A 23,042-nucleotide genomic window follows, 5' to 3' on the forward strand; every position below is an offset into this window, starting at 1 on the left:
GAGCGCTGCTCCAGCATCAGTGTCTGCTCATAGGTGTATGCCGAGACGTCGCTGTTGTGCTGCGGGAGGGGACCCAGGTGTTTTGTGGGGAACCCAGGCATCCAGGATAGGGAAACCAGGCATCCGGGTCTCACCAGCTCGACGACACAGATCTGGGCGGACACCCCCCTCTGGCAGGCGATGGCCTCCAGCAGCCACCGCGGGCGCACGCTGTTGTCCTCCGGCAGCACCGCTGCGAACAGCTGCACCCAGCACCCCCTGCCAGGCCTGGGGTGCCCTACGGACAGCCTCAGCAGGGGCAACCCATAGTGCCCCAGTGACCCATAGCGCACGTCCCACAGTGACCCGGAGCCCCCACAGCACCTGTCCCACTGCACCCTGGAGTCCCCCCAGCACCCACCCCTGCCCCCCAGCACCCCCCAGCCCCCCCAGCACCCATTGCTCCCAATAGCACCCACCCCTGCCCCCAGCACCCCATAACCCCCCCTTCCCTGCCCTGTAGTACCATAGCCCCCCAGCACCCCCTAGACCCCCAGCACCCACACTGGCCGCTCAGCACCCCATAGCCCCCCACAGCCCCACATACAGGGTGCTGTCGCAGCAGCAGGGGCAAGAAGGTGAGCAGGCGCCTGTCGCCCACCACCCACCAGACGTCCAGGGTGCCCCCACCCGCTAAGGCCCCTTGGCCACCAGCAGTGCCCTGCCCCTGCCACCAGCAGCAGCTCTGGGGGGGACAGTGGCAGGGGGGCTGGGGGGCACAGGTCCCCGTGGCCCCTCTGCTGGGGGGGAGGTGCCAGTCCCCCAGGACCCCCAGGTCCCCTGTCCCCCCCGTGTCCCCACATCCACGTCCCACCTTGTCCTCCTGTGTCCCCTCACGTCCACGTGCCCCCCCATCCCCTCCTGCCCCCATGTCCCCGACGTCCCCCTGTCCTTCCATCTCCCCCCTGTTCTCCAGTGTCCCCGCCGCGTCCCCTCACATCCCCTCCTGCCCCCATGCCACCCTGTCCTGTCCTGCCCCCCAAGTCGCTCATCCCCTCCTGCCCCCCACGCCCCCCCCACCCCCCGTGCCCCTGCACCGACGACTCCGCGGGCAGCGGAGGGGTCCTGCCGCCGGCGCCAGCCCGCGGGAGCGGCGTTGGGCCGCTGGGCGCCCAGGGCCGCAGCCCTGCACCAGCGCCGCCAGCCCCGGCCCTCGGGGGGTCGCGGCCGGGGGCGCCTCCCCGCAGGGAGCGTCCGGGACGGGCGGGCGCGTCGTCGGCCCGTCGCCGACAGGCCGCTCCGGGCGGCGGGCAGCCCGCCGGAGACCCGGCGGTGGCGGTCCGCCCTCCGGCCCCGGCCCGGCCTCCGCGAGGGCGTTTCTCGGCGGCTCGGGGCCTCCCGCGCCGGTACCCGCGGCGGCCGCTGCTGCCGCGGCCGCTTCTGCCAGCGGGCCCGGGCCCGGGGCGGTGCTCGGTGGGTGTCGCGCGGGGCGGCGGCAGATGGCGGCGGGGGGGCCGCTCCCGTTGGTGTAACGGAGCTTCTCGCCCGCGGAAGCCGCGATCGCGGTCTCGGCGCCGCGGCTGCCGCCGGCCGAGCGGTCAGGGCTCCCGGCCGCAGCCGCCGCCGCCGCCGGCGCTGGGCAGGCCGCGGGCTCCGCCGCCTCGCCGCGCCAGGGGCGGCCGTCCCGCCGGAGCGGCGGGGCTGAACGGCGTGCCGCCGAGCGAAGGCGGCGGGTGAGCGCCCGGCCCCGGCCCGGGGCGCGGGGGAGGGCGGGGGGGGGCGAGGCGGGAGGAGAGGGCCGGGGCATGGTGTGGCCTGAGGAGCCGGGAGCCGAACGAGCAGCGCCGTAACCGCCGCGGCGGCGGCAGCGGCGTGTCCCGGCAGGCGGGTGCCCGCGGTGCGCGGTCTGCTGCTGCTCCGGGCCGGCAGATCTCTGTCGTGCTGCTGCTGCTGCTGCTGCTGCTGCTGCTCGGGCATCCCTGCTGTCCCCGAGTCCGGCGGAGGCACTAGCCGTGCCCGGTCAGCGGTCTAAACGTTTTTAAAACGCAGCGTGACCGTGCGCTGAATCGGCACTGGGTTTGCTTTTATTTTAGCTCCGCTTGGAAGGAATCGATACCTGGCGGGGGGGGGGGGGCGGCGTTGTCACTTCACTACTAAGTGGGATTAGCTAGTGCCTGTGATCTATTTTTCTTCTTAATACTAATTTAGAGTTGTTTCTCTACAGGTGTTAATCCCAGTTGGTGCTCTGTTTTTTTGTATTTTGCTGCTTGTAATTCTAAAAGTGGGAGTAATTACTGTCTGTCACGTTTTGCATAATAGCTTGAGTCTAGGCGTTATTTGCTCATAAAGACGGCTCTCGTTACTGTTACTGAAGGTTTTATTCCAGATACTATTATTTACTCCACTAAATAGTAAGTAGTAAAAATTAAAATAACGGAAACCAGGGACGTTGGAAATCCCAGGAGAAACAACAGGAACACTTCGGTCGGACAAGCGCTTCGGTCCAGCTTGGTCGCTCCAGGATTTCAGGCTTCAGCTCCACCAGCCCTTTTTTCTGGGAACCCCAAATTCCCGGGGGAACAAACGTGACTGCGGCAGATACACTGCAGCATCAAACCGCTGGCCGTGCCACCACCACTGGCCGCCCCCAACCATCACCACTGCACCGGCAGGAGCCCGAGCGACTGCCACTCCCTTGGCCAGTGGCACGTCCAACAAAACCCCCGACACCGCCAGGACTGCGGGGACACAGCGGAGACAAAGACGAGCTGCTGCGAGGGTGGACACTGCAGCAGGTATGATGCATAACGCTGAAACACCGCACCAGGTCACACACACACGCAGCACTGAGAATTTTATTCTGCGTGAGACACGCAGCCGTCTGTAGCATCTTCACAACTCTCTCTTCACGGCACCATCACCTCCTCCATTGTAATTCCCGGGTGGAAAATGAGCAAGCTTTGTGCGTTGCAGTGCACCCTTGCCTTCCACACCCACACACAAGAATAGCCGCCCACCTGCCAGGGCGGCACCAGAAACCACAAAGCCCCTTGAATGAATTTACAGTCACACAGTCACACAAACCAGTTACACTTCACAGCCCAACCCTCCTCTGCGCTGGGCATCTACTTCACCCCTACGCACCTTTCCACATCCAGACCCCAGCCATCTCCCCACCATCCATCACTGCATTACGTACAGCAGAGTGGCCAGGACCAGGAGGAAAAAGAAACAAAACGAGGGGGGGGAACAACAAATCTTCCCCCGATGGGGACGTGCAGCAGCATGTCTTCTGTTCTGGCTTGGGTTTGCAGCACGCCAAGCACCAAATCGAGGAACAGACGGCTGCTGGAGACGACGCCACCCACTCCTTTGCAGCAGCTTTGTACGTCGCACCAACCACCTGACCAGGTCAGTAATTAAACTTACTTTTCCTGGGAGGAACACAAACCTTTCTTTAAATAGATATGAATAACTTAAGATTATGCAAAGTTACATGGGAAAGTAGTTCATTAAATGTAGTACCAGCAGAAATTACGTGCTTTAGCTTTCCGTCTGAAAAAGCAAACACGGTGCTGTTGCTGTTCATGTCTATCGAGACTACACAAGCTGCTGAACTGGTACCAGCACTGCCTTTGGACAGCACAGGTTGCCAGAGCAGAATTAGATCCCGTAATAATCCTTCTCTGAAATGTCTCCAGCTGCAGGGTGAATTATCCACTGTAAATCACCAACAGCAGCTCCCAGTCAGACTCCGAGGTTTCTCCATCTGATTCCCATAACAGATATAAACAGGTCCCAAAGGACAGAAAAAGCGAGAGCAGGGCTGAAACAAAAGAAAAAAACACATCAGAAACTGTACCGAGCACTGTAACTCGCACCCAAGCATCTGGAACGGCAATAAAAGACAAAACCAAATGCCTTGGGAGAGGCGTTGAGGGGTCAGAGAGGACCTGGGAGGTTTGGAGCAGAGTCCCTGGGGAAATCCTGGCTGGCACCACAGAGCGAGGTCAGCGAGGCCACAGGAAGGGCTCTGGGGGAGCTGGGGGGGGTGTCCGAAGTGGGCTGCTGAGCCAAAAGGGTCCTTGGGGGGGGGGACACGGGGAGGGGAGGATGGGGTCCTGGGGGGAGCGTGCCTGCCCCGCAGAGAGCCCCAGACCCTCCTGGGGTGCCAGCAGCCCCCTTGCCACTAATGCTGGGAGGGAGGAAGGGGGCTGGGGGGCAGCAGCTGTGGTCCTGCGGGACAGGGGGTGCCAAGGCGCTGGAGCAGTGGGAGCTGGGGACAGTCCCAGGGCAGGATGGGGTGAGGGGCCACAGGCGCCAGGATGCTCCCGGGATGCCACCTCCCAGAGCACTGGGTCTGGCCACCCCCTGCTGGCTCCTGGCTTCCCCTTCCTGTGCCACCCACACATCTGGGCAGGCCTCTCCCACCCAGGGGTCCCCACTGCCATGGAAAGTGGTGGGACCCTCAGCAGGTCGGGGTAGGCAAGGACACCCATGCTGCGGCAGGAGAGTGGGACCATGACAGATGGAGGGGGCCTGCCCATGTCTGCCCCTGCACCCCTCCCCATGTCCCCTGCCACGTCCCTCCATGGAGGAGCACTGAGGCCAGGAGTCCTCGGGCTGCCCCGAGCCCCCCCCCTCCGAGATGGGCTGCGGTTTCTGCTCTCCCAGGGCCCACAGACCCTTCCTCCCCCTGCCCTGCACAGCCTTGGGCAGATTTTAGGGGCCAAGTGTTGTTTCCGCAAGCCCCCCTTGCCCACCAGCCCCCTCGCTGTGCTCCAGGCTGTCGGCCCCTGTCGTGGTGCAGGCAGAAATGGCAGCGAGAGCCATCGGGGGACGAGGCCTCTGCAGGGCCCTGCGCTGGGGGTCTGCACTGCCACCAGACCCCCAGTTCTGAAGCCGCTTGTCCCGGGTGAGCCCACACCCCAATTCCTTTTCTCTTCTCCCCAGGGGACGGAGGGCTCCCAGCCACGCATGGACCCAGGCGCCCATAGCTCTGAGGCAGGAGTGAGCTGGGGAGACACCGGGGCAGGTATCAGGATGGGACGGGATGGGGCTGGGCCGGGCGTTGGGCTCATTGCTCATCCCCCCAGGCTGGGAGTGGAGGGTGGAGTGCGGCGTCAGGATCAACACCCGAGGCCGGGATGACGGGATGACGCTGCTGCTGGCTGCATCAGCACCACCTCCCTCTTGCATCCCTCCTCTCCCGAGCACTGTCACCTGTCTCCCCAGCAGGTGACAGTCAGGAGGAGAGCCCAGAGAGGGGGAGCACATCACCAAGCAGAGCAGGAGCCGTGTCCCCCAGGCAGAAGACAGAGCAGAAGCGTGGCAGCAGTGCCGGGGAAGCGCAGTCACAGACCAACACCTGCGAGGCGTGTGGGAAGAGCTTCAGCCTGCGCTCCAACCTGCTGACCCACCGCCGCAGCCACCTGGGCGAGCGGCCCTACGCCTGCCCCGAGTGCGGGCGCTGCTTCGGGCAGAGCTCCCACCTCCTCACCCACCAGCGGCTGCACACCGGGGAGCGGCCCTACCGCTGCCGCGACTGCGGCCGCAGTTTCAATGTCAACTCGGACCTGGTGAAGCACCGGCGGACACATACAGGTGAGCGGCCCTACTCCTGCCCCGAGTGCGGGCGCCGTTTCGGCAGCAGCTCCAACCTCACCCGGCACCAGCGGCTGCACACAGGCGAGCGGCCCTACCGTTGCCCCGACTGTGGCGAGAGCTTCCGGGACTGCTCCTCACTCACCATCCACCGGCGCGCCCACACCGGCGAGCGGCCCTACCCCTGCCCGGCATGCGGCAAGGCCTTTGCTGACAGCTCACTGCTGGCCAAGCACCAGCGCACGCACCGTGCCGAGAAGTCCTTTGCCTGCCCCGACTGCGGCAAAAGCTTCTCCACCAGCTCCTATCTGCTGCGGCACCAGCGCACCCACCTGCCTGAGAAGCCCTACCGCTGTGGGGAGTGCGGCCGGGGCTACAGCCAGTTTGCCCACCTCACCACCCACCAGCGGGTTCACACTGGCGAACGGCCCTACGTCTGCCCTGAGTGCCGCAAGAGCTTCACCACCAGCTCAGCACTCACCAAGCACAAGCGTGTCCACACCGGCGAGCGGCCCTACGTCTGCCCCGACTGCGGCAAGAGCTTCACCCAGAGCTCCAACGTCATCACCCACTGGCGCCTGCAGCATGGCACGTCCCTCTGACGGCCCCGGCCATGCTGCCTCTTCGTCGGGGTCCCTTCCCTGAGGTTTCTCTCTGTGGCGCTCAGCAATAAAATCTGCCATCCTGCAGTAGAGGCCACTGGTGTGGCTGGGACAGGGTAGGGGGGGGGGTGGATCCAGGGCGAAGTGTTGCCCAAGACACTCCCTCTGGCACTGGGGGTCCCCGGGGAGCCTTGCTAAACCCCAGTTCACTCCTGAGCCCCCCCGCCAAACGGTGGCCATCCCGGACAGCTCCCAGCCCAGAAGCTGCTGTGAGCAAGCGGCTCCTGTCATTTCACAGGTGAGGAAACCGAGGTGGGCGAAAGTGAAGGAATTTGGTGGTTTTCACCCAAAAAAGTGGATGCAGAGTGGGGCACGAGGCGGGTCTCTGAGTTTTGGGTATCGGAGGCATATTACCACTTCCCACCAACCCCTGCAGCTCCCGCCGTGTCTTTTTGAGGCTGAACTGGGGTCCCTTGGGGGCTGTGGGGCTTCACTGTGCAGCTGAGGAGGGTGGGCAAGGCAGGGCAGAGGGGGGAAACTGCAGGGCCAGCTCGGAGACGGGGATCCCCTGAGTCCCACCGGGAACGCAGCGAGCACCCACAACTCCCCCAGAGCCTGGCAAAGACTTCTGCCGCACGGAGGACAGGAGGCGACAGGCCTGACCTGGAAGAGGACGGGTCTCCCCTTGCTAGGAGCAGCTTTTCTCTGAGGATGGCCCAGCAGGTTGCCCGGGGCGGCCGCACTGTCCCCATCCATGGAGCTCATACAGACCAGACTGGATAAAGCCCCGAGGAAGCAGCACTGGCCCTGCCGGCAGCAGGCAGGACCTCAGCTGGACACAGAGCTCCCCAGGTCCCTCCTGAGCCGGGTTGCTGTAGGACCCTACCATTCCCTGGGTCCTGCTTGCAGGCGTGAGGTCACCGAACAGATCTGTCCCCCTTTGCCCGCCCTTTGCTGTCACCCCGCTGCCAGCTGACCCTGCGGAGCCAGGACTGCGCCGGGGACAGGACAGGACGGGACAGGGGAGACACGGGAGGGGATGGGAACGCAGGTGGGGAAGGGAACGGGACGGGGACAGGAATGAGGACGGGAACGGGGACAAGGACAGGGATGGGGATGGAGGTGGGGATGCAGGGAGGGATGGGGATGCGGGTGGGACCGGGACCGGGCACGGTCGGGGGGGGCAGCGGCAGCCGGGCGCCCCCGCCGCCTCCCCCCGGCCCCCGCACCCGAGGACCCGGCCGGCAGCGGGGGAAGCGCCGCCGCCCCTCGCCCCCGCTTCCCTCTGCGCCTCCCCGGTCACCGCGGCGGAGGCTGAACTTCCTGGGTCACCGGCGGCTCCTCCATCCGGGAGCCCGGGCGGAGGAGCCGCGGGGCCGGCGGCGGCGGCGGCGCTTCCCCGAGCAGCCCGGCGCGGGGGAGCCCCGGCTCCCGTCAGCCCCCGGAGCACCGGCCCCGGCCGGCCCCGCCGCCCCCCCGCCCGCAGGTACCGGTGTGCCGGGGGTCCCTCTGCAGAGCTGGGGAGGGGTCGCTGAGCCAGCGGGTGCCCCCGCTTCGGCCCCGCTGGGCGGGGGGGCCTCGGAGAGGAGATGCTCGGGCACCCGCATCCCCAGCCGAGGGCGGCGGGGCCCTGCCAGTGGCCCCCCGTGTCTGCCTAAGAAGCCACGCAGGTCTGGTTAGTGGGGAGCGCAGCGAGAGCGGGGGATGCGGCTGCTCTGTGCCCGCGCTGGGGGGTACCCCTGAACCCCCTTTCCCTCTCTTGCAGGGGCTGCCGGGCTTCGAAGTGGCGGCGGCCGGTGGGTGCTGGCGGCGTCGGCGTCATGCAGGAGAGCTACGAGTCCCTGATCCTGCTGGGTAAGGCTGGCGTCCTCACCCGCTCCCGCTCCGTGCCACCACCTGCCCTGCCACGTGCCGGGCTTCGCCGCCAAAAAACAATCTGCTGCCGAAAAAGACGCATCCTGCGGGTGCGGCGAGAACAAAAACTGTCCCCGCCGTGCGTCGGCACAGCCAGCACCACGGGCTTGGGCGCCTGCCTTTGGCATCGCAAGCCCTCTCGGCGCACCACGGCACGTGCTTTTTAGCTGATGGGCGCAGGCGGAAAAGGAAATGCAATTTTTGTGGGAGTTTGGCTTTTTTAAGGTGTTGGGTGCAGAGAAATGCGGTGCTGGGATGGCACATCCCTCCTTGGAAGACGGGAGATGCCAGAAGCGAGGTTACCTGCTGAGCAGCCACGGTCTGCTGGCTGGAAATGCCTTTTCTTGCCTTTCTCTCCCAGTTGCTCGCCTGAATGCAAAATGCCATATTTCCTTTTAAAAGTGTGTGTGTGTGTGTGTATACACGTAGATACGTATGTATAGTGTTCAATAAACCCCCATGTAACAGACCTGTAACAAACCCGGTGTCTTCTTTCCCCTTTTTTCTGGAGCAGACTTCCCGATTCCCAAGCCTAACGTCATCTCCCGGCTGGAGCTGGAGGAAGAGCTGGGGGTGCCGGACCCGAACGACTCCAAGGAATGGGAGATCCTCAGGGTGGCCCCCGCAGGTGAGCCGGGAACCCACCCCGAATGGGCCGGAGGTTTTAGCGACAGCCCCATGGCAGCCCCCGCTCCTCCATCTCAGGGAGTGTCCCAAGCTGGCAGGTATCCAGGGCTCTGCGTGGAGCTGCCGGGCTGGGGTCGGGAAGAGCTTTCTTGCCCTCTGTTCTGGGATCGGCCTTTGGCAGCTGTCCACCCGAATTCTTCAGGCTTCCCCTATTTCCCCTTGGTGCTGGGAATCACTCCTGTCGGCGTTGTCTCTCTCTGCCCCGGCAGATGACGGGACGGGGAGCGAGAACGAGGACGAGGCTCCCGAGCCGGATGGCCCTGAGCTGGCAGAGCTGGACGTCATCCTGTCCCGGGGGGCTGAGGAGAGTGTCCCCCAGAGCCCCGTGCTCGGGGATGCCTGCCAGAGCCACTGCGGCACCCCCTGGGACCCCCGGAGCCCCCCTGAGGAGCGGCCAGCACGGCCCCCCCGTGGTGGGGCAGCGGCCAGTGGCCGAGGGGGGCGGCGGGCACGGCGGGGGGACGTGCCGAAAACCTGCGGGCAGTGCGAGAAGACCTTCTCCCGGCGGTCGGAGCTGCTGATCCACCAGCGGCTGCACACGGGGGAGAAGCCCTACAAGTGCCTGGACTGCGGGAAGAGCTTCACCCGCAGCTCGAACCGCAATGCCCACCAGCGCATCCACAGCGGGGACAGGCCCTACAAGTGCCCCGACTGCGGGAAGAGCTTCGGCCAGAGCTCGGACCTGGCGAAGCACCAGCGGCTGCATGCCGGTGAGCGGCCCTACGCCTGCGCCAAGTGCGGGAAGAGCTTCAGCTGGAGCTCAGACCTCGTTGTCCACCAGCGCATCCACACCGGCGAGCGGCCCTACAAGTGCCCCCAGTGCGGAAAGAGCTTCAACCGCAGCTCCAACCTCAACACGCACCAGCGGACCCACCTGGGCGAGCGGCCCTACAAGTGCGCCGACTGCGGCAAGAGCTTCAGCTACAGCTCGGCCTTCCTCAAGCACCAGCGGACCCACACCGGGGAGAAGCCCTACCAGTGTGCCGGCTGCGGGAAGAGCTTCTTCGAGAGCTCGGCCCTGATCCGCCACCAGCGCATCCACACCGGGGAGACCCCCTACCAGTGCCCCCACTGCAGGAAGAGCTTCAAGCAGAGTTCATCCCTCATCACCCACCTGCGCACCCACACCGGGGAGAAGCCCTACAAGTGTGGCGACTGCGGCAAGAGCTTCATTGTCAGCTCAGCCCTCATCAGGCATCAGCGGATCCACCTGGGATAGGCGCCCACCACTGCTCCTTCCTCTGGGCGTCTGGCCCTGCTGCTTTCGGGAGGCTGAGCCGGACGGAGCTGGAGGCAGCTCGGGGGGACCTGGGGGCTTCCAGCCACGGCAGGGGAGCAGGAGCCTTGCTGAGCCATGCCATCATGGGCAGCCCACACCCCTCCTGAGCCAGAGTGGGCACCAGTGGGAGAGGAGCTGCAGTGGGGATGGTCTCCAGGGGACGTTTCACTTCTCCCATGCAGAATGGGGACGCAGCACCAGCACTGACTGCCCGTGGGGATTCCTTGACCCTGTCCCGGCTAGAGCTGTGGGAAGTCCATGCTGGGTGGGCGGCCGTGGCGCTGAGAGCTCAGGACGCCCTGAGCTGCCTTTCTGCCGTGCTGTGTCCATGTTGTGGCCATTGTGTAGATGGGGACAAGCCTTTTACCTGCCTGTGTTTCGCCATGGGGTTTGGGGGGGGGAAGGGGGGAGGAAAGGGGCGGGGGGACACCCGAAAGCGGAGTCCCACGGCGTGAGCCTTGCGGCGCAGCTTTCTCCTCCCTGCATGAGCACGAAGGGTCCTGTAACTCATTAATTTGGCAACAGTCCTCCGCAAATAGGGCTGTCGGAGCAGCTCGGCCACACTGACGCTGCTGGCAAGATAATTTCAGCGTGAGCCCGGTGCTCGGCGTGCCGGGGCGCGCGATCCCTTTACTTTCCCTGCCTGCCATAGTAAAGAGTTGTTGTTTACCGGCCGCGGGCTGTGCACACCTGTGTTTTCCCCCAGGGCCAGGACAGGGGGTTGCAGGGGCTGTCGCTGCCGAAATCCGCAGCTTGGGGGTCCCCTTGCCCCTCATGCAGCAGGGAACGGTGCATTGCGGGGGGGGGGGGGGGGTGGGCGGGGGCGGGAGGGTGGCGTGGGGTTGTCTCATGCTGCTTAGGGGACCGTGACCCTGCGGGACCCCCCAGCACAGGGTTTGTGTCTCTGGGCCGCTCTGAGGGTCTGGGGGATGACGGTCCCGCGGGACCCCGGCACCACCAGCCAGGTCCGCTAGCCCAACTGTGGGCAAGCTCGCCAAACACGGCATCCTCTGCTCTGTCCTCCTCTGGCAGCGGGTCTGGCCGTGGCAGGGCGGCGGCAAGAAAGGGGCCTCTCCCCGAAGTGGGGTCCGGGCAGCGTGTCCCTGCCCAGGTGAAACGGGATGGGGTGCGGGTCGGGGGCACAAGGAGAAGCGACCCTGCCCCGAAAGCCGCGGGCGGGGGGGGCTAGGTGAGCAGGGCCGGGGGGGGGAGCGGGGGTGCTGGGGGTGCTGGGTGGCGGGGGCTGGGGATGAGGATGAGGAACGGGGGTGGGGGGGGGCCAAGGCAGGGCTGCGGCCGGGGCCGGGGTCTTCCCCTCGCCGCCGCCACCTTCCTCCGAGCAGCCCCCGGGGGTTGAACTTCCTGGGTCAGCGCCGCCGCCGCTGCCTCCATTGTCCGCCCGGCACCGGCGAGGCCGCGGCAGCGCCCGGACGGCAGCGGGGGCGGCGGGGGACGGGCACGGGGCAGGAGCCGCAGCCGCCGCCGGCCCGGGCTGTGCCCGCAGGTACCGGGGCAGCTCGGGCGGAGGCCGCCGGCGGGGGGTCCCGCGGGCCCGGCCCGGCCCGGCCTCGGCTGGCGGGGCGCAAGGCCCGCCCCCCCCCCCCGCCCCCGGGGCCCGGAGAGCGGCCAGGCCCGAGGGGGACGGAGGCTGGATGGGGGCCGGGGCCGGAGGGATGGGGAGACGGGGCCGGAGGGCCGGGGCCGGGGCCGACTGCGGGGGCTGGGGCCGGGGCTCTCGCTGGGACGCGGAGCAGCCAGACGTGATTCGGGGCGACAAAGAGGTTTCCCCCCCGCTGCCCCCGACCCGAGTCGCGGTGTCTCCCTGGCACGTCCCTGCCGCCGCCAGCCAGCCCGGGCTGCTCCCGCAGCACCGCAAACCGCCCCGGCGATTCAGCACGCCGCTGGCGTGTCGAGGCGAGTCAAAGCCCTAAATGGGAGCCTGGAGGGCCGGGCTGTGCCTGCAGCAGGCGAACCTGTGCCCGGGGGCTGCCACAGCCTCGCTGCGCTCCGGGGAAGGCTGGATTCGGAATCTCCCTCCCTAAGCTCTGCCTTGGTCTGACCTACGGTCCGACCCGTCCCAGGTTCACCCTCTGTTCAGGGGCTGCCAGCACTTGTGGCCGCTCAGGCATCCCGAGCTGGGGTGCCCGGGAGGGCGGGCAGCCTCCAACACGCCATTTCTGGGGAAGCAACTCACATTTGGCTTTCTCCCTTTGTCGCCGCAGGTGGGGACGGCACGGGGACACCCCCGGCTCAGGGAGCCCCCCCGCCATGTCACCGAAGCGCTGCAGAGGGTCCGCAGCTCCCCAGCCCGAGCACGGCAGGTCCCCGAGGGGCCAGGGCCGGGCAGAGGGGCAGCCAGCCCCCCGGGATGGCGGGGAGGCCGAGGTGGGCGGCCGCGGGCGCGGGGGGCGGAAGCGCAAGGAGACGGTCGTGCGGCAGCGGGCGGCCGCTGGGGAGCACCCCAACATCTGTGTGGAGTGCGGCAAGAGCTTCGCGCAGAGTGCAGCGCTGCTGGCCCACCGGCGCAGCCACGGTGGGGAGAAGCCCTTCGCCTGCCTCGACTGCGGCAAGAGCTTCGGCCTCAGCGCCAACCTGCTGCGGCACCGGCGTGCCCACGCTGGCAGGAGCCCGCAGAGCTGCCGGGACTGCGGGAAGGAGGTGGGTGCCACCGCTGCCAGCCCAGCCCCGCGCCCCCCTGGCCAGAAGCCCTACAAGTGCGTCGACTGTGGGAAGAGCTTTGGCCGTCCCAAGCAGCCCCCTGCCAGTCCCTCAGGGAAGCGCCGGCGGCGGGACGGCCCCAGTGGGGAGAAGCCACCAGCTGTGGCCATCCCCAACACCTGCGCCGAGTGCTGGCAGAGCTTCAGCCAGAACTCGGACCTGGTGAAGCACATGCGCATCCACACCGGGGAGAAGCCCTACGCCTGTCCCCACTGCGGGAAGCGCTTCAACGTCAGCTCCAACCTCATCCGCCACCAGCGCATCCACACTGGCGAGAAGCCCTATGCCTGCGCCGACTGCGGCAAGAGCTTCACCGACAAGTCCACCCTCACCCAGCACCGTCGCATCCACACGGGTGAGAAGCCCTACGCCTGTGCCTACTGTGGCAAGAGCTTCAGCCGCAGCTCCCACCACAAGCGGCACCAGCGAACCCACGCAGGGCAAAACCCCGTCTCCCTCCTGCCCCTCTGGCCCTACCCCAGCCAGCCCTGCTAGGGGGGGCTCGGCGTGGCCGGCACTGCCAGGGCAGGATGCCGCACGTGTTGGAGGGGCCGGTAGGATGAGGCATAGTAGGATGAGCCACGAGGCTGGTAGGTGGGATTATGTGGGGTGGGTCGGGGCAGTAGCGGTTGGGTAAGTAGGATGGGTCAGTAGCGATGGGACGCAGCGGGCGGCAGCAGTGCTCAAGCCGGCAGTGGCTCAGGACCCGTCTTGCCATGGAGACCCCCAGGATGGCAAGTCAGGGGGCCAAGCCCCGCCATGCTATGCAGGGCCACATTCCTGCTTGCCTTTTGCTGCAGGGATGAACCTCGTTGTCTCGGAGCTGGAACGCATCCATGCCTGCCAAGGGCATCGCAGCGCCTTGTTCTTGCTAGTCATCAGCCGTTCAGCCCCGTGCTGTGTCCTGCTGGGATGGTGGGGGGGGGGGGGCACATCGCCCAGCTGCTGCGCGTGGGTTTCTCTGTAGAACAGATTAACAAAAAAACCATTTGAATAATAATTACTTCTGCTTTGTGGCTCCTGTCGTTATTACCCTGCCCAGGCACCCCTGTCCCTCTTCACCCCAAACTTGAAACAGAGCAGCTGCCAGACCTGTCAGCTGGTCCCTGTCCCCCACCATGTTGCTGTTGTTCCTGCTTCAAAAAAGAAGAGCAAAAGTGATCTCTTCTTGGTGTTATTCCAGAGAGAGGGGTGCTGTGGTTGAAGTTGTGGAGGTTTGGGTCAGCTGTCCTGGCTGTGTTCCCTCCCAGCTTCTTGTGCCCCTCCAGCCTTCTTGCTGGCTGGGCAGGACAAGCTGAAAAATCCTTGACTTAGTGTAAACATTCCTTAGCAATAACTGAAAACATAAGTGTTATCAACATTCTTCTCATACTGAACCCAAAACATACCAGCTACTAGGAAGAAAATTAACTCTATCCCAGCTGAAACCACCAGGACGGGGCTTTAAGCAGCCTGGTCTAGCAGGTATCCCTGCCCATGGCAGGGGAGGTTGGAACTAGATGATCTTTAAGGTCCCTTCCAACCCAAACCATTCTATGATTCTGTGAAATAAGGGGCATTTTTGTCTTCTGGCACCAAAACAGCTGGGTGTCCCCTCCATATCTCCCCAGTGCTGGACCCCCTCAGGCTGAGCCTGGCCCTGGCCCCTAATCCATCCATTGCTGGGACTCGGCATCTTGTCCTTTATGTATGTATGTGTTATATACATACATCCCTCCAGGACAGCAAAACAGCCAAGAGAGTTTCCATATAATGAAACCCCTTTTCTGTAGAATCAGCTCCAGGATGGTCAAATGTAGGGTGATGGGCTGCAAGGGCATGCTCCTGCTGCAATTCCACCCCCGCCCCCACCCCTGCTGCAAAACCCACCTGTGCTGCAGATCCCCCACTAGTGCTGCAAAATGCTCAGGGCACCTCCCTCAAAATACATGCACATATATGTGTATATATATATACACATATATATGCTGGGGTTCATATAAGGGGAACTACAGGGTGAGTGCTGGGAGGCCACGACTGCTGCCCCACTGTGAGCCAGGGGGCTGCACCACTCCCTGTTTTTGGGCTCTTGAAGGATTTTGGCAAGGCAGGTGACGTTCCCCTTGGCCAGCTGCAGCGGGCCCTCAGCTGCAATGTCTCTGTCACTGCACTTCACCCACTGGGAGAGCTGCGGCCGAGTCGGGAGCTGTCCCAGGAGAGGGAGGGGTGCAGGGCAGTGCCCCCGCCCCCCCCCCGACAACACCCCCACATCCACCTGTGACACCCCCATCTCCATGGGTCCAGGGATGCTTCACTGAGATGCACCACAAAAGCACCAAAATCCCCGCGATGGTGCTGAAATAGAGCCTGTGGATGGGTGGGGGTCCCCACAGCCATTACCCTTAGTGCCCTGGACCTGCATCCCCTGCCGAGACACCACCACCACCCCCTCCCCCAAGACCACACAGCATCCTGGCAGCTCTGTCCTGCCCCAGACCAAAGCCCCAAACAGGGCACTGCCCAGCCCCAGCCCTGGGGAAGAAACGTCCAAAAAAAAACCAAAAAAAAAAACCCCACCCAAAACCATCAAGGGAGGGTACCCAGCTCCTCCTGACCCCCCGAGACCCATGGGGGAGGGGGACAGGGACCTCATCTGTGAAGCCAGCTCTTGGTCCCAAACACACCAGCTCACCGGCAGCATCCAGCACCATCACGCCTTCCTCTGTTCCAAAAACACCTCAAACTTCAAAAAAAAAAAAAGAAGAAAAAGACAGTATTTTATTAAGTTTGGTTTGTTGGGGGTTTTTTTATAATTGGGAAATGCATGGGGTTTTTTACCCCAGGAAACCCAAAGCAGTGGGGAAAAAGCAGCCCGAAGTCAGGGAAAGCGCGGATCAGGATTTGCTTCGGTGGCAGCACCAGACAGGACAACTAATCACCGTAATTGTTATCATTATCACTAATAGGCATTGGGGGGGGGCGTGTTTGCTGCTGCTGCCCACCACAGGCTACATGCAGCTGTGCCAGGAGGAGCAGGAGGGTGGAAGCCCCCAGCCCCAAAGAAAACTGGGTAGAAAATAGGGGATTTTGGTTAAATCTGCTGAAAAGGGCTCCCTTGGGGCCACTCAGGGAGAGTCACCCATCTGAGTGTGTTTGTCTCCACAGAGCGGGGGGTCTGTATATTTGTCCGCCCCGTGCTCTGGGCTCACCCCAGCAGCACAGCAGGCACTGCAGCAGCTGCCCAAGCCCTGAGCGAACAGACAGACAGACGTGGTGGCTCCAACAGTAACTCTCAAACCCTGCGGACCTGGTAAAATTGCCACCCCAGTTACGTCCGTGTGACCCAGCCAAAGGGCCAGGGGCAGCTTCCAGGATGGTTTTCCTCAGCATGGCCCTGGGCCCGGCAGCAGCGATGGTTATAAGCCCTGGGCCGGGCAGGGCCAGAGGGGCAGGAGGGCATCGGGGGCCTCTCTGGTGTGGGTCCGCTCGTGGCGCTTGCGGTGGGAGCTGCGGCTGAAGCTCTTGCCACAGTAGGCGCAGACGTAGGGCTTCTCGCCGGTGTGGGTACGGCGGTGCTGGGTGAGGGTGGACATGTCGCTGAAGCTCTCGCCGCAGTCAGTGCAGATGTAGGGCTTCTCGCCAGTGTGGATGCGCCGGTGGCGGGTGAGGTTGGAGCTGAGGCTGAAGCGCTTCCCACAGTGGGGACAGGCGTAGGGCTTCTCCCCGGTGTGGATGCGCATGTGCTTCACCAGGTCGGAGCTCTGGGCGAAGCTCTGCCAGCACTGGCCGCAGGTGTTGGGGACCTCGGCGGCCAGCAGCTTCTTCCCGCCCTTGGCCTCCTTGGGCTCGGGGTCGCAGCGGGCACAGGGCCTGCGGCCCTTGGCGGGACGGTTGCGGAGGTGCTGATTGCGGTTGGAGCTGCGACTGAAGCTCTTCCCGCAGTCGAGGCACTTGTAGGGCTTCTCGCCAGTGTGGGAGCGTTGGTGCTGGGTGAGGGTGTACTTGTCAGTGAAGCTCTTGCCGCAGGCGGCACAATGGTAGGGTTTCTCGCCAGTGTGGATGCGCCGGTGGCGGACAAAGCTGGAGCTGACGCGGAAGCTCTTGCCACAGTCGGCACAGTGGTAGGGCTTCTCACCGGTGTGGGTGCGCTCGTGCTGGGTGAGGGTGGACTTGTCGGCGAAGCTCTTGCTGCAGTAGCTGCAGGCGTAGGGAGCCTCGCCGGTGTGGATGCGCTGGTGGCGGAGGAAGTTGAAGCTGATGCGGAAGCTCTTGCCACAGTAGCCGCAGATGAAGGGTTTGGTGCTGGTGTGGATGCGCTGGTGGTTCACCAGGTCCGACCCGTGCTGGAAGCTCTTCCCGCACTCGGAGCACAAATTTGGCCGCTCGCCCTTGGCGGGTGGCAGGGAGGGGGCTGCCGCCGCTTCCTCCTCCTCCTCCTGCTCGGGCAGGCTGCGCTTTGGCTTCTCCGACTTGCGCTTGTTCTTCGGGGGCTGCTTCTTCTTCTCCGGGCTCTTGCCCGCGGCAACCCTGGGCTTCTGCTCAGACATGCTGGGGTCGCCCCACGGCTGGCGGGGGGGGCGGGGGGAGAAAATTGCCCTTACCCCTCGGCAGGGCCCCGGGGACACTCGGGGAGGGCGCGGGGCGGGCACGGGGGGGGGGGGGGGGGGGCAGAGCCTCACCCTTGAGCGCGGAAGGACAGACAGAGGTACGGGTGGCGGGGAGGGGGGGGGTCCACCCCACAAGGGACCCCGGGCTTACCCACAGGCTGGGGGGCAGCCGGGGAGAGCTCGCCCGGGACGGTCCCACGCAGGGCCGGGGACTGCGGGGGCCGGGGGGCCTGCGGGGGCGGGGGACCCGGAGGAGGGCCGGGGGCGCCTGAGCTGCCCCACTCCGCGCTCCCGGCGGCAGCTGCAGGGGAGGTCGGGCTGCGGGGGGGTCGGGCAACCCGCGCGGCTCCGCCCGGCTCCGCCCGCGCATGGAGGCGGCAGCGCCTGACCCAGGAAGCTCAAAGCCCGACATCCTCCCCGGCCGCGACAGCCCCCCCGACACCCGACATCCCCCCCCCCGCCCCGACGCCCCCCCGGAGTCCCGACATTCCCCCAACATCCCCCCGACACCACGCGGGAGCCGCTCACGGGGGTCCCGGCCCCACGGCACCCCCGCGGGCAGCGACCCCCACCCGCACCCCGGAGGTCCCCGGACCTGGGCGGGGGGAGATTGGGGGGCTTCCCCCCGCTTTTGTCCTTCTCCCGACTGTGCACCCCGTTTCGCGCGTGGGGCGGCCGCAGCGTGCCCCCCCACCCCGATCTGCAAACACCCCTGGGAAGGGGCCGGACTCAGCCCCCACCCTGGAGGGAGTTCAGGAGCGGGACAGGGGGTCCCACTCGAGCAGGCTCAGCCAGGAGGACCCTCCGTGAGAGGAGGGTCCATGCTGCCCGGACCCCCCCAAAAAAAGCCTCATTCAGGGTGCTCTGCCTGGGAACGGGGAGCGACCGTGCTGGAGCAACTGGTGCTACTGGTGCAGCGGGATGGCGGCGACGGCTCCGGCAGAGACGAGCCAGGGCTGGGTTTTCCATTGGGATTTATTGCCCCAGGGCCGTGGGGCGGCAAAACCCACCGGGAGGGACGGGATGCAGGGGGGCTCCACCTCCAGGACCCCCCAGCCGCTGCAGCAGCTCAGGTGGCACTGATGGCGGGGCTGGGGGACCGCGGCTGGCCGGGGCGAGCAGAGCTGCTGGGGGCACCGAGCCCCCCCAAACCAGAGGGGAAACCCCCAGGGAACGAACAAAGGTCAAAAATGGAAATTAAGAGCTTCCTAACGAGATGCGGCTGTCCCTGGGGGAGAGGGTTCCCTGGGCGCAGCACCCTCAGGGCCAGCACCAGAGCCCTCCGGCAGCCACCGCATAGCACCAGCGGCACCACTGGCGCCGCTGCAGCCCCCGCCGGTCTCAGAAGGGCCGTGGCGCGAAGCCCAGGAGGGGCCCGTCCCCGCGATGGATCTTCTCGTGGCGCTTGTGGTGGGAGCTGTGGCTGAAGCCTTTCCCGCAGACACCGCAGACATAGGGCTTCTCGCCGGTGTGGGTACGGCGGTGCTGGGTGAGGGTGGACTTGTCGGTAAAGCTGTTGCCGCAGTCGGCGCAGGTGTAGGGCTTCTCACCGGTGTGGATGCGCCGGTGGCGGGTGAGGTTAGAGCTGACGCTGAAGCGCTTCCCGCAGTGGCCACACTGGAAGGGCTTCTCCCCGGTGTGGATGCGCATGTGCTTCACCAGGTCGGAGCTCTGGCCGAAGCTCTGCCAGCACTCGCCGCAGGTGTTGGGGACCTCGGAGGCCGGCATCTTCTTCCCGCCTTTGGCCTCCTTCGGCTTGGCAGGGGGTGGGTCGGGGCTGTGGCGGGCGCATCGCCCGTGGCCCTTGGTGGGGGGGTTGCGAAGGTGCCGCTTGCGGTGGGAGCTGCGGCTAAAGCTCTTGCCGCAGTCGGCACAGCGGTAGGGCTTCTCACCAGTGTGGGTGCGCTGGTGCTGGGTAAGGGTGGACTTGTCGGTGAAGCTCTTGCCGCAGGCTGGGCAGCGGTAGGGCTTCTCACCGGTGTGGATACGCCGGTGGCGGACAAAGTTGGAGCTGACGCGGAAGCTCTTGCCACAGTAGCCACAGGCGTAGGGAGCCTCGCCGGTGTGGATGCGCCGGTGAGTGATGAGCGTCGAACTCTGCCGGAAGCTCTTGCCGCAGTCGCCGCAGACAAAGGGTTTGGCGCCAGTGTGGATGCGCTGGTGGTTCACCAGGTCCGACCCGTGCTGGAAGCTCTTCCCGCACTCGGAGCACAAATTCGGCCGCTCGCCCTTGGCGGGTGGCAGGGAAGGGGCTGCCGCCGGTTCCTCCTCCTCCTCCTGCTCGGGCAGGCTGCGCTTTGGCTTCTCCGACTTGCGCTTGTTCTTCGGGGGCTGCTTCTTCTTCTCTGGGCTCTTGCCCATGGCAACCCTGGGCTTCCGAGGGGACATGCTGGGGTCGCCCCACGGCTGGCGGGGGGGGGGCGGGTAGGAGGAGAACAGCCCCGACCCCTCGGCGGGGCCCTGAGGATGCTCAGGGGGAGGGCGCGGCGGGGGGGGAACAGAGCCTCATCCGCGAGTGCGGATGGACAGACAGAGGGACAGGTGGCAGTGGGGGGGGTCCACCCCACGAGGGACCCCGGGCTCACCCACAGGCTGGGGGGCAGCCGGGTAGACCCCGCCCGGGACGGTCCCACGCAGGGCCGGAGGGGGGCGGGGAGCTGCGGTGCTGCCCCGCTCCGCGCTCCCGGCGGCAGCTGCCGGTGGGGGGGGGGGGGTGTCGGGCTGCAGGGGGGGTCGGGCAACCCGCGCGGCTCCGCCCGGCTCCGGCCAACAATGGAGGCGGCAGCGCCTGACCCAGGAAGCTCAAAGCCCGACATCCTCCCCGGCCGCGACAGCCCCCCCGACACCCGACATCCCCCCCCCCGCCCCGACGCCCCCCCGGAGTCCCGACATTCCCCCAACATCCCCCCGACACCACGCGGGAGCCGCTCACGGGGGTCCCGGCCCCACGGCACCCCCGCGGGCAGCGACCCCCACCCGCACCCCGGAGGTCCCCGGACCTGGGCGGGGGGAGATTGGGGGGCTTCCCCCCGCTTTTGTCCTTCTCCCGACTGTGCACCCCGTTTCGCGCGTGGGGCGGCCGCAGCGTGCCCCCCCACCCCGATCTGCAAACACCCCTGGGAAGGGGCCGGACTCAGCCCCCACCCTGGAGGGAGTTCAGGAGCGGGACAGGGGGTCCCACTCGAGCAGGCTCAGGGTCCATGCTGCCCGGACCCCCCCAAAAAAAGCCTCATTCAGGGTGCCCTGCCTGGGAACGGGGAGCAACTGTGCTGGAGCAACTGGTGCTACTGGTGCAGCGGGACGGCGGCGATGGCTCCGGCAGAGACGAGCCAGGGCTGGGTTTTCCATTGGGATTTATTGCCCCAGGGCCGTGGGGCGGCAAAACCCACCGGGAGGGACGGGATGCAGGGGGGCTCCACCTCCAGGACCCCCCAGCCGCTGCAGCAGCTCAGGTGGCACTGATGGCGGGGCTGGGGGACCGCGGCTGGCCGGGGCGAGCAGAGCTGCTGGGGGCACCGAGCCCCCCCAAACCAGAGGGGAAACCCCCAGGGAACGAACAAAGGTCAAAAATGGAAATTAAGAGCTTCCTAACGAGATGCGGCTGTCCCTGGGGGAGAGGGTTCCCTGGGCGCAGCACCCTCAGGGCCAGCACCAGAGCCCTCCGGCAGCCACCGCATAGCACCAGCGGCACCACTGGCGCCGCTGCAGCCCCCGCCGGTCTCAGAAGGGCCGTGGCGCGAAGCCCAGGAGGGGCCCGTCCCCGCGATGGATCTTCTCGTGGCGCTTGTGGTGGGAGCTGTGGCTGAAGCCTTTCCCGCAGACACCGCAGACATAGGGCTTCTCGCCGGTGTGGGTACGGCGGTGCTGGGTGAGGGTGGACTTGTCGGTAAAGCTCTTGCCGCAGTCAGTGCAGGTGTAGGGCTTCTCACCGGTGTGGATGCGCCGGTGGCGGAAGAGGTTGGAGCTGACGCTGAAGCGCTTCCCGCAGTGGCCACACTGGAAGGGCTTCTCCCCGGTGTGGATGCGCATGTGCTTCACCAGGTCGGCATTCTGGCCGAAGCTCTGCCAGCACTCGCCGCAGGTGTTGAGCGCCGACGCCTTCCGCCGTGCCTTGGCTGGCCCGCTGCCACCAGCCACCCCGTCCCGTGGCTGGGCGCCGCAGCGCGGCGGGCGCTTGCTGGCTGGGAGATGCCGCAGGTGCTTCTTGCGGTGGGAGCTGCGGCTGAAGCTCTTGCCGCAGTCGCCGCAGCGGTAGGGCTTCTCCCCGGTGTGGACACGGCGGTGCTGGGTGAGGTTGGACTTGTCACTGAAGCTCTTGCCACAGTCGGGGCAGGCGAAGGGCTTCTCGCCAGTGTGGATGCGCCGGTGGCGGCTGAGGCTGGAGCTGACGCCAAAGCTCTTTCCGCAGTCGGGGCAGCGGTGGGGCTGGGCGGCCGCGTGGCTGCGGCGGTGGCTGGCGAGGCCGGAGCTCTGGGCGAAGCTCTGCCCGCACTCCACGCAGATGTTGGGGCTCTCCTCCGCCCGGCCCCCAGGCTGCGCCACAAAGTCCTTGCGCTTGCGGATGCCTGGGGAGGCCCGGGGGGGGGCTGCTGCCGCCGCCGCCGCCGCCGCCGCCGCCACCGCCTCTGCTTCCCCCTCGGGGGACTGGCCCCCAGCCCGCTTGGTCTTGCGGGGGGACATGGCTGGGGCTGGGGCTGTCACCCCAGGCACCGCATCCCGCTGAGCGCCCCCCGGGGAGGGTGACAACCCCGGTACCTGCGGCCAGGGGGTCGAGAGCACCGGTACCTGCACTGGGAGGGGGTGTGAGACCCCCCGGTACCCACGGAGGGGGTGAGAGCCCTGGTTCCTGTGGCGAGTGGGGTCAGACCGCCGGCACCTGCACTGGGGAAAGGGGTGAGACCCCCGCGGTACCGGGGCGGGGCGGGGGGGGGGCGCGGCGTGAGACCGCCGGCACCCGCCGTGGGGGGAGGCGAGACCCCCAGTACCTGCGCTGGGGCAGACCCCGAGCGGGTGGGGGGGACGGCGGTGGTGCCGCCCGCCCCGGGGCTGGGGGCTGCGGGGCTGCCCCGCTCCGGGGTCCGGTCCCGCTCCCGCTCCCGTCCCGCTCCCGCCGCTGCCGCCGCGGTCCCGCGGACAATGGAGGCGGCGGCGGCGGCGCTGACCCAGGAAGCCCAACCCCCGCCGCCCCCCCGCATCCCGCCCCCCCCTCGGCATCCCGCGACCCCCCCCCCCACCCGTGCACCCCGACGCCCCCTCCGCGGGTCACGAGCGCAGGGAACAGCTCCCCCGGCCCATCGCGGGGAGCCCCGGCCGGGGGCGGGGGGCTAGGGAGGGGGGACCCCAAAGTCCCAGCGCAGCCCGGCGCCCCCCGAAGCCCTGGGGAAAACCCCAAAGCCCCCGGGGGGCGGGGGTCCCGGGCGGGTGGGGGTCCCGGTGGGGCGGGGGGCCACACGGCCCAACCGCGGGGCCGGATCTGGCAACGCAGAAATCTCCATGAAATCGGAGTGATGGAGAAAAAAAGCCCATCTGGTAAAGGGCTGGGGGGTGGGACGAGGGACCCTCCCCACCCCCGCTCGGGACGCGGCTCTCGGGATGGGGCATTTTGGCCCGTTTTCACGAAGTTTTTCTGCACTCGTAGCAAAGGACCCAAAAAGTGCATTTTTCTGGCCCAAA

The 23,042-nt window shown here is 66.5% G+C and overlaps 2 protein-coding genes across 5 annotated transcripts; one reads left to right on the forward strand and one right to left on the reverse strand.

Annotated features, from left to right (window-relative positions):
* Window positions 1-2,799: 2,799 nt before the first annotated feature.
* LOC126034826 (zinc finger protein 184-like) lies at window positions 2,800-13,701 on the forward strand. Its single transcript, XM_049792681.1, has 6 exons — window positions 2,800-3,390; window positions 4,933-5,014; window positions 5,215-6,143; window positions 9,301-10,003; window positions 11,437-11,569; window positions 12,288-13,701. Exons 1-6 carry the CDS (start codon window positions 3,034-3,036, stop codon window positions 13,276-13,278), a joined length of 3,195 nt encoding a protein of 1,064 aa, XP_049648638.1. The 5' UTR covers window positions 2,800-3,033; the 3' UTR covers window positions 13,279-13,701.
* A 1,816-nt stretch (window positions 13,702-15,517) lies between these two features.
* On the reverse strand, window positions 15,518-22,464 carry LOC126034951 (zinc finger protein 345-like). 4 transcript variants are annotated; one of them, XM_049792963.1, is made up of 2 exons: window positions 19,955-20,219; window positions 15,518-17,297 (listed from the first exon to the last, which is right to left on the reverse strand). In XM_049792963.1, the coding sequence occupies exons 1-2, from the start codon at window positions 20,183-20,185 to the stop codon at window positions 16,179-16,181; spliced, it is 1,350 nt and encodes a 449-aa protein (XP_049648920.1). In that variant the 5' UTR covers window positions 20,186-20,219; the 3' UTR covers window positions 15,518-16,178. The 4 variants fall into 4 exon arrangements, with proteins under 4 accessions (XP_049648920.1, XP_049648922.1, XP_049648923.1 ...); XM_049792965.1 differs by having other exon boundaries at window positions 15,518-17,154; window positions 18,757-20,077; XM_049792966.1 differs by lacking the exons at window positions 15,518-17,297; window positions 19,955-20,219 and adding exons at window positions 18,327-19,592; window positions 21,201-22,464.
* Window positions 22,465-23,042: the final 578 nt, after the last annotated feature.

This window comes from Accipiter gentilis, chromosome 36 (genome assembly GCF_929443795.1).
Source record: "Accipiter gentilis chromosome 36, bAccGen1.1, whole genome shotgun sequence".
Lineage (NCBI taxonomy): Eukaryota > Metazoa > Chordata > Aves > Accipitriformes > Accipitridae > Astur > Astur gentilis.